Source organism: Chenopodium quinoa, unplaced genomic scaffold (genome assembly GCF_001683475.1).
Source record: "Chenopodium quinoa cultivar QQ74 unplaced genomic scaffold, ASM168347v1, whole genome shotgun sequence".
In the NCBI taxonomy this organism is placed as follows: domain Eukaryota; kingdom Viridiplantae; phylum Streptophyta; class Magnoliopsida; order Caryophyllales; family Amaranthaceae; genus Chenopodium; species Chenopodium quinoa.
The window spans coordinates 228035-238549 of NW_018742415.1; the positions used below are offsets into that span (position 1 = coordinate 228035).

A 10515-nucleotide genomic window follows, 5' to 3' on the forward strand; every position below is an offset into this window, starting at 1 on the left:
CTACCTTGCTAGGAATACTAGGATGACTTTGATGAAGCAGCAGCTAGACTGTCCACTAAGGAGGCTTACTTTTGTGTTGGACCAACAAACATTTTGAGCAGGGTGGGGGCTCTGAGGTGGGCTCTCAAATCTGTCTCAATGGAATAACTAGATGGAGGTTTGCTTAGCAAGCAGTGTGATTCTTATCTCATATTCCTCTACTGATCCTTTTGATATTGCACTGCTTAGATAATAAGTGGTTCTTCTAAACTATCTTAGCCTAGACTGAATGGTATATTCATCTCTATGGTGTCTTAATGCAAGTCGTTAGGTTGTAATCTTTTGGACAAATTTACAAACCTAAGTCATCCATTACCACATTAATCTAAGCTTTTTAACTGCCTAATGATACTATGCATTTCCCTCCCACTTACTTGTTTACTGAAAGCTATCATCTCAGAATGCTAATTATGTATTCCTATGAAATTAAGCATGCTAGATTAATATAGCTAATAATATAGATTATAGCTTTCTATTTATCATGCTAATAATTTAGCTGTGATAAAAATCTTCTAAATGATGTGCATTTTAATTTCAAGTTCTTTCAAAGATAGTGTTATTTTATTAGGGAAGAAAGATCAGTGAAATTAGGATCTTTATCTGAGTTTTCAATGATTGAATTTGTGATGTATTGACTCATTTATATTGAGATAGCTATTATAAGTATATTTAGAAACTATAATTATATATTTGATACATTTAAACTTTCAACAAAGTATAAGAATGATAATACTATAATGATACACAATTCAGAAATATATTTGATTTAAACTTGGGAAAAAAAAGAAGACAGCATTAGAAGCTTAACAACAGATACCATAACTTATAGCTAAAATAGATATAGAAATATATATATTTCATTGTCATTCAAATTAGCAATTACATCACATTCTATAAAATTCATGCTAATTTCTACCAAGCTTAGAACTTATCAGCCTATATACTATTATACAATTTAACCCACCAAAAACCACCAGCTACCTACATTGCTAAGCTTGCTAAGCAAAAAAAACCTACACTTCAATGCAATTTCATTCAACAAAAACTAGCAACAACTAGACTTTCATTCAATTTGTTCATAATGAGACAAGTTAAGGCCATACATAGCAGAGTCTTCTGTAGAATCAGCAGACTTATAGCCTTCAACAAAGTCATCATCTTCATTGCCTCCATCATCGGAGTCATCTTGATCATCCTCCTCTGAGCTAGCCTCATCATCGTCCTCTGGGGCCGCCTCTACATCCCTCTGCTCTTCCTCTTCTAAAGCATCACTGTCTTCCTCCCCATAATTCTCTTCACCTTCCTCTTCTTCTTCTTCAATACCCTCACCATCTTCCTCCTCTTCCCCTTCTACATCCTCCACCTCTTCCTCAACTTCTTGACCATCCTCCTCCCCCTCAGCTTCCTCCCTGAACCTGCTCAATCTCCATTGGAGTCACCCCATATCCCTGCTCCACCATACCACTCCTAGCCAACGCAGCAGCAGCTTCCTCTTCCTCCATCCTCCTCCTTTCATTTTCAAGCTCTGCCTCAACCTGCTCTGCTTCTCTCTAAAGCTCCTCCCTACGAGCTTGTAAAGCCCTAAGTCGTGAACGCAGCATACTCAATTGAAGCCACCTAGGACGACCATGAGGGGCACTTGTAGAAGCTCTTGATAAAGATGAAGAGGCACCATCATTGTTAGCCATTTTAAGCTTAGATCAATTTACAGAAAATGAAAATTATCTAGGGTAAAGAGAAATATAAAGATGAGAGATAAAGAGAAAGTTGAGTGATAATCTAATGAAGGAAGATTAATAGCTTCTAAGTTCTGACTCTTTATAAGCTATAGTATGCTATAATAGCATCTTCAGTTTAATGTAATTGCATATAGTTTTAGCTTTAGATGGAAATATGCACCCAAAATTTTTATTCTGTAAATTTTGGTGCAAAGTCTGATTTTATAATGTGTACAAAAGTGTCATTCTTACAAAAGGATCCTTTTTCTAAAAGAGCCCTTTTATACTCCTAACAAAATTTTTTTTCTATTCCAATTTTTACTTGTATGTTATTTTTAATATGTACATCAAATATTTTGTAATTTACAATTGGCTACAACTAAAGTTCTTTTCTTATTGAATTTTATAAGGTAAAATATTATACAATGTTACCATTTAACAATGTCCACCAAGGATCATTAATTAGTCGTACCAATTTCGGATAAGCCATACATTGTTAAGTTCAAATTAATTCAAAGTACAATGATTTGTACTCTATACCTTAATTCCTTAATAATTAACCTATTAATTTTGTTTTTTTTTAAATAAATATTGATATATTAACAACAAAGTAACAATCTCTACAACCTCAGAGTAAAATGATTTGTACTCTATTCCTTAATTCCTTAATAATTAACCTATTCCTTTTTTTCCCCTTTTTAATACTATCAATCTTGAGTACTTGAGTTGTAGGCGATAAAGTATCAAGACATTCTATCAAGGGCATTATGTAAAGGCTATCAAATCTCAACACGAAGACACACTCTTGCACTATTGCGTGTGATTTATACACTAACCCCAAACGTTACTACACCATCACATTTTTTATAAAGATTTTACAAATAGTGAAGCTACTCTATGTTATTACTAGGGCTATCAACATGAAGCTACCCTAGGTTATCACTAATTTTAAATGCCATTCACTTTATCAACATGAACGTTCACTAATTAATCTAAATTTATTCATTATTACCTAAAAAAAACCTACAAATTAGCCAATAGAAATCACACTTCCGGTCTCACTAACTAGCAACACCACATTACCAAAAAGTAGGCAATCATACTTAGCCCCATTGTAGCTCACAACAGCATCCATTTTCTTTAATTTGGAGGGTAGATAGCAATAAATCTACCACATATAAATACACCAAAATAATAAAAAACGTGAATTTAAAAAAAAAAAAAAAAAGTAAAAGAAGCATTCTTTCTTAAAAAGTTCTTCCTGTATTGACTTTTTTATACATCTTGTGACAATTACCGTCCAAAAAGACTAAACATTAGAAGACGAAACAAGTATAAAATTAAACTAATTAAAGCAAGAGCATTTACAACAATTACCTTAATACTAATCAAGCAAGAAAAGTTTGAAAGGATACACAAAACAAGATTAAGAGGAAAGAGTATTTATAAGAATTTGAAGGAGGGCGTCTCTTGGTTAGCACATAAAACTACAAATAAATAGGATTGGGAGTGGAGGGGTTAGGATGAATGACATCTTATGTATAGTTCCTCTATTTTATTTAAACACTCATACAAATTATTTCTGTTATCACCTTAATTTGCTTTTTAGTTAACTATCTTTTTCAATTACCCAAAGTGGTGCTCATTTTAATTATATAAATACATATTTTGTTTACTAAAGGAACGTTCAATGACATTTTATTTCATATTGCTATAAATCTTCTACCATATATTGCACTATTCTCCAATCTTGTAATTTTTAATTTCGATATTATTGTTTAATTTTCTTGATAATATAAGAGATTATTAGGGTGATCATGATTTATTGGTGAACTAGCCAAAAGTGATGTAGAGAAGAATTTAATACATTATAAATATGATTTGTATAAAATATGACTCAAATATTGCTAAGTAACAGAGATTGCCATTTGGAGATTATGATTAAGTAAACATAGCTTAACATACTATAAAATTCATACTGATTTCTACCAAGCAAATAGAAACCATCAAAATTACAACTTAAGTCATCAAACCATCAAAAGAAGAAACTACTACTAAGCAAAGATAACAACTTATTAAACCATCAAAATCCAGCAACTACATAACCTATACTTTCAAACAGATCAAACAACTTCATTAAAAACGAGCCACATTTTCTGAATCTTCTTCTTTTGAATCTCCCTCCTCCTCCTCTACAACAACATGTTCTTCTTCCACCTCCACCGCGGCCTGTACCTTCACTTCTTCCATAGCCTGGTCAGCCTCCATTCCAACAACTTCCTCGCCCTGTTCTACCTCTCCAACCATAGCAGCACCAGCAGCTGCTGCTGCTTCTTCTTCAATTATTCTCCTTGTGTTTGTTATTCGAGCTTCCACTTGTTGCATCGTAATTCGCATCCTATATAAAACCCCCTCCAGTTCATCCCTACGTTGCTGTAAATTCCTAAGCCTATCACTCAAAGCAGCCAACTCTTGGCTATGAGAATTGCCAGCAAAAGGTTGATAGTTTGATGCTTGTGAAGAAGATGAAGAGGCGCCATTGTTTGCCATTATAAAAGAGAAGAAAATATTCAGAAGAAAAAATAAAAGGGAGAAGAAGCAGAAGAATCTTTCAGAAATGAAAAGACAAGAAAGAGATATGTTGTCTCTTATAGCCTAGGCATTAATTGTAAGAAGATGTAAAGACCTATTCTAGCTCTATTAGAGAAATATACACTTTTCAAGGTTCATTTTATCAGAAAAAGTACTTATAACAATAATATACTATAAAAGGTCCTTTTTCGAAACCAACCTTTCTATAGTTCAGACAAATTTTTATTCCATTGTATTTTCAATGTACATGCCATTTATAGAATGATCGTAAAATATTTCTTTTTTTTTTCCTTTTTTTAAAAAAAAAAAGTTTAAAAATTTCACTTTAATACTACATAAAAATAATCCTATATTTTTAATTAAGTTAAGGAAAATAAAAAAAAAAGTATTGAAAAACTATATTGTAACATCATTTTTACATCATTATTCTCGATTTATAAGATTAATCTGACTAATTAGTAAGGAATTGGTACTAAACAAAAAGAGCAAAATGATAAAGAAATATTCCAAGCTTTTGCTTAACTTAGTTTACTTAACCTTAATATGTATGTTGATAAAACTAAACTCTGAAACATAAGCTAATCCAAAGGCAGACCAGTAGTAACAACTCTATAATCATATTAAGCAATAAAACCAGTTATCAAAAGTAGAAATGAATACTATCTTTACCCAAAGAAAGGGATGTATAGCCTTTTCCATCTTTTACTAAGCTATAACAACTATACTCTATTTCTTTGCAATAATTATTAGTTTCAAAACAGTAGATTTTTTCAATATTTTATTTTTATTAATTAATGAATCATAAACCAAGATATAAAACAATATTTTATGGAAGTTTATTATATTAGTGTATAAAGGGCACTTGCAAGCTAAGGATTATTACATACTTTCACAATCATTGCTACATTTGCAAATCATATTCATTGTTAAAATTTATGGTCTACATTTCATGTGTCTTAATTTGATTCGATTAAAAACCTTACAATTAAGTACGTGTATTGGGTTTTTCTCAAGTTGAAATCATATATACTTTATCTGTGTTATTATTTCTACGTAGTAATAGTGATAAAATGAATTATAATAGAGATAAGTTTTATTTTAATTGAAATCAAAATTTTGAGTCAAATACAATACAAATTTTACTAAGGAATCTCTATACTTGAGCTATATTTGTTTGCTACAAATAGGCTTTGATTCCAAGAACTTAGCAAATCAAACCTTTCACCAACAATTACTGATTCTAATCTTTCATTAATCAAAGGGACAAGTTTTACTGCACTTCAAACCAACAAAATGAAAATTGCTGATGTACTCGAGAATTACCATTTTTTTGCTTAGTTTGAAGATGTGATTATTGCACTTTTGACCCTATGAATAGCCTTACTAGATGTATAGCCTTTTCCATTTTTCAATATTAATTGAATAAAACAATATTCAAGAAGCATGGCTTAAAAGCAGAAACTATGATATATAAAAGTAGCATCTACAACCATCCAAAGTAAAGAAAGCAACAAATACCTCTCTTCCAAACTGATTAAACAAGCCCCATCACGACCATAGGTGACTTAGATGTTGCTGCTATAAGACCATCAATTCACTACTAAATCCTCATATACCAATCTCAATTCACATAACAAATTACAAATACAAAAATGGCAGCAAAGGGTAAGGGAAAACTTCTTGTTGAGCCAAAATCACGCTCATCAGGAAAGCTAACATTGAAATTAATGGAAGAAAGAATTGATGCACTTGCAAGACAAGTAGAAGAGCTAGAACACAAATTGCAGCACCTTCAAGAAACCACCTCAAAAGAGATTGCTGAGCCAGAGAAAAAACAGATGCCACCAAAGAAGCGTCGCTTTATGCTCGGTTCAGACTCGGACAAAGAACAAACATTAAGCTATTCCGACAACAATGACTTCCAACAGCTCAGTTCTAACTCCAAGGGTACCAACTACAGCAATGACCCAGACTACAATGCTGATGATGATAGTGCATCTTCCAACCAGGACACCTCCAACGCAACATCTGAACAAGAACAAGGCTACTCAAAGAGCAGCAATGGTTCAAACAGTGGTGACTCTTACTACTAGAGATGAAGCAGCCAAGACAAATTATTAAATGAAGTGAAGCAAAATTATAGCTACTTTTAATGTAATGTCTAGCAGTAGAATGTATTGTGTCAATATATGGCACTAGAACTAATTTTAGCGTATTGTCTATCATTTAGTAATATATTGTATGAATGTATGGTGTTACTCTATTAATTTTATATAATCTACTATATTAATTCTATAATTTACTGTGTTAAATTCTGATATTACTTAACTACTTAAGAGTAATAAGCAAGTCTTGATTAGTTATGTCTGGTTATGTATGCTCATATATTGTCATTAATTAGATTTCTCCTTAAAACATTATTGGCTTTATAGCCATGCTTGAAATTTAGAGAGATTAGGGGAAACATAAGGAAATAGGTGGATAGACCATCATGATAAACCTGCTGCGTATATCCTACAGTGTTTAGTATTTATCTTGAGATAACCAAGTAATTTTGCTAGGTAACAGTAACTGCCCTTATTACTTAACCAGTTTATTTTTAGTATTATGGAACATCATAACAAAAATTAAGAGCCTGATCCGTGCCATTTATGGCACCTTTAGGCTATGTTTTCTTTATATTTATATGCTCCTTTATAGTCGTTTATGTCGTGTTTTTAGAGAATAATGCTCGATTCGCGTGTTTTTGTGTTTGTTTAGAGAAATGCATGCTTTTAATGGCTTTCTTATCATTTTATTCATTTCTCGGCTATTTCTCTTACTTCTCCGTTTCTTTGTCTTGTTTTGTAGGTACGTCGCGGTCTATATCCATGGGAATTGAAAATAGCACCCACTAGGATCAATATGCACTTTTCGGAATTGAATTTGAGTTTGAAACAAAGGAAAACGAAGGATTGCAAAGTATCAAATAGGACCTTTGTGCATTTTTTTAGTCATATATCAAGTTATACAGATCGGATTACGGTGATTCAAGTTGGGTTGGAAACTAGACTTGAAGAGCTTTTCAATGATAGGTCGCACGCCTTCATACGATTCTTAGATCGGAAGTTACAGCCTTCTGAAGTTGGCCCTGGAAAACTGTCGCGGGCGCGGGCGCGGGCTACAGTACCCGCGGGCGCGGGGTTGCTGCAGCTCCAAAACTGCCGTATTTGGGCAGTAAGCACCCGCGGTTGTCCCGATGGCTCCCCGAGGGCGCGGGCTTGGGCCGCGGGCGCGGCTATCGGGGTGTCCGTTCCCCTCCGCGGCGCGGCCGATTTCTCCGCGGGCGCGGGTTTCTAGGTCTTTTACGATTTTAAGCTTCTTTTCTCCTTTTGTTTATATAGTTTTTGGTTTCCTTTATTCTTCATTCATATAATTCTTTAGTTTTAGAATAGTTTTCTCTCTCTTAGGTTGAGAGCTTCTCTCTCTAGATTAGGCTAGATTAGGAGTAGTTTTAGAGAGAGAAAGTGAGGAATTTCAATGGTGATTGAGAGATTGAAGATGCAAGTGTGACAATTGTGTTCAAGATTTTCTCTATTATCAATGAGCATTCTTAACTCTATCTCACCTTATTTCTTTGTTTAATTTCATGTTTGTTTGGTTTAATTTTGATGTTTGGTGCTTGATTAGTGTAATTGTTCTTGGTATTTTGTTGATTCTTAATTTCCATAGTTGTTAGTTGATAGATGATGATTCTTGAATAGTTGTTTGGCTAGGAATTGGGTGAAACTTGTATGATTGATTAATTGTGATTAATTTGGGAATTGTGTTGATTGATTGTTGAGATTAAAGTGATTAGTGAAGGTTTGCATGTGTGTAATTCAATTAGGCCTTGAGAATTATGCTAGATTGCATTGTAATTGCTAATGACATGAACAATTGATTTAGGAATTGCAATTATCGATTGGTTTTGATTGTGATTCTCTTAGTTTGTTATTCATAGTGAACCCTAGCTTAACAATTAGGAGATAGCTCTTTGATTCTTATTGATTGCTCTTATCATTTAGTCCTCACAACCTTTGATTGGCATGCTCTTCCCAAGTTGTTGTAATTGACATGATTACTTGTTGATCTCCATTCCTAGTGTTTTATTTACTTGGTTACTTGTTTTGTTAGTTGTTAGTATTCTCTCTTACCTTCGTCTTCGACCTAGCTTAGGCGCATAATTGAAAGTGCTTGAACATTACCGTTCCTTTGGGTTCGACCCTTGACTTGCCTCTATACTCGTATTTAGGTTTGTTAAGTGTTTATAAATTTAGTTTGACCGAAGGAAGATTAGATAACGACCTAGTTTTCCACTCGTCAGAGCCTAATGCAATTATTGAATCAAATATCTCTAAAATTATGTTTTTTTTCCTTGGTTGTTTAATTGTGCTAATGTTGATCTGGATTGTGTTGATTTTGTTTTTTTTTACCTTGATCTTCTGACTTTTTTTAAGACATTGATAATGTGGTAAAGTTTGATTAAAAACTTATACTTAATTTTAAATTTAATTAAGAATTTTGATTTAATGTTGATAATTTGCTAATCACCTAAGGAGGCAATTTAGTAAAAATATACCCATCAAATGGTTGCTTGAGAAATACAATTATAAAGGCTCAAACTCTTATGTTTTTTGTTCTACAAAAATATTAGTGCTCCGAGCCTATATGCTACCCTAAAGCTTATTAGAATTTCCTTTAAATTAAGCTATTATTAGAATTTCCTTTAAATTAAGCTTCATGTTATTTAAGGGAATTGTTCAAGTTCCTACCTTTAGATTTATAAAAATAATTCTATTTATGGATACAATTCCATTAATCAACATAACATGATCATAATTAAACCATTTGTAAACCACATTAAAATTCTAGGCCTTTAACCCAATTTTAAAGAGTGTTTTATTATCTAGATATAAATACTTAAGTTAATCAACTTTGTTAATACTTTCACATATACATTATACATTTAACTCCATGAAAATACATATACATTCAATCATAAATATACATTTATTCATTATTACACTTAATTAGCCTTAAAAAACCACACTTCCGGCCATGCTCACTAGCAACACCACACTACCTCGCGCGCAACGCGCGCGCGAGGCCACCCTAGTTAAAGGAAAGTTTTATTCAATTTCAAACTCTTTGATTTTATCTTTTCAAAAAGGATAATTAAGTTCTTTTAGAAACTTATAGAAGCTTATAATAAATCCTAATTAGTTTAGGATTAGGATTAAACCTTTGGACCCTCCACATGATCATTGGGTCGTAGGTAAAATTCGGTTTGGGCCCAGTTTAGTATTTTGGCCATAACTTCCTCATTATTCATCGGAATTGGGCTTATAATATATCGTTGGAAAGGTCTTTTCAAACCCCGTCCAACTACACCATTATTGGACCCATATCATGGATCAAACTAAACTGGAATGCACGTTTTTCATAAATAGGGTAAGAAAAGAAATACTTTCAAAAACAGAAAGAAGAGATATTTTAATAAAAACATCTTCATCACTAGACTTTTCACATTTTCTCTTTGTTCAATAATCAAATGACGTGAAAGGTATTCATCAGTGGGTTTGGTTTTGGGAAGACACATTTGGATGTTTACAGCAGGTATCGGCATTGTAAGAATGATTTAGGATCGCAGAACGTTCTGAATTATTCTCTGTCCCAATCGTTACTTTGACTTTTTTTATTGAAACATGCGTTTCTCCAAACTCTGTCAAAGTGGGGGCTTCTATAGACACCTAATTGTGTCTCCCCCAAAACCAAACCTAGTGATGAGTACCTTTCACGTCGCTTGTTTATCGAACAAATTGAAAGTGTGAAAAGTCTTGTGATGCGGTTGTTTTAATAAAAATATTCTCTTCTTTTTGTTTTCAAAATGTACACTATTTATTCAAAATGTCAGTCCAATTTTGTAATACCCCATATTTTCATACGTATTTTCTAATTAATTAATTAAGAATTATTTTATAAAAAGGGTATTTTAGTAAAATCATTATTTGGAGCCAAAATAATATTTGAATTTTGGTGTCAAATATAAGTATTTAATCATTTGAATAATTAATTATTTTCGGATTTCTAAATTAATAGTATAGGTTTAATTATCTTTTTTTTTAGGTCGATCCATACTTTATTA

General features: G+C 32.6%; 1 protein-coding gene across 1 annotated transcript; it reads right to left on the reverse strand.

Moving 5' to 3' along the window:
• Positions 1-1102: 1102 nt before the first annotated feature.
• On the reverse strand, positions 1103-1727 carry LOC110706624 (glutamic acid-rich protein-like). The gene is made up of 2 exons (XM_021884571.1): positions 1657-1727; positions 1103-1454 (listed from the first exon to the last, which is right to left on the reverse strand). Exons 1-2 carry the CDS (start codon positions 1725-1727, stop codon positions 1103-1105), a joined length of 423 nt encoding a protein of 140 aa, XP_021740263.1.
• Between the last annotated feature and the right edge of the window lie 8788 nt (positions 1728-10515).

What these genes read in the sequence shown, in the direction of transcription:
- LOC110706624 (XM_021884571.1), bottom strand. Translation starts at nt 1,727, where the DNA reads ATGGCTAACAATGATGGTGCCTCTTCATCTTTATCAAGAGCTTCTACA. An exon ending in GCCCCTCATGGTCGTCCTAG is followed by an intron (nt 1,455 to 1,656) that starts GTGGCTTCAATT and finishes GAGATTGAGCAG; the next exon opens with GTTCAGGGAGGAAGCTGAGG.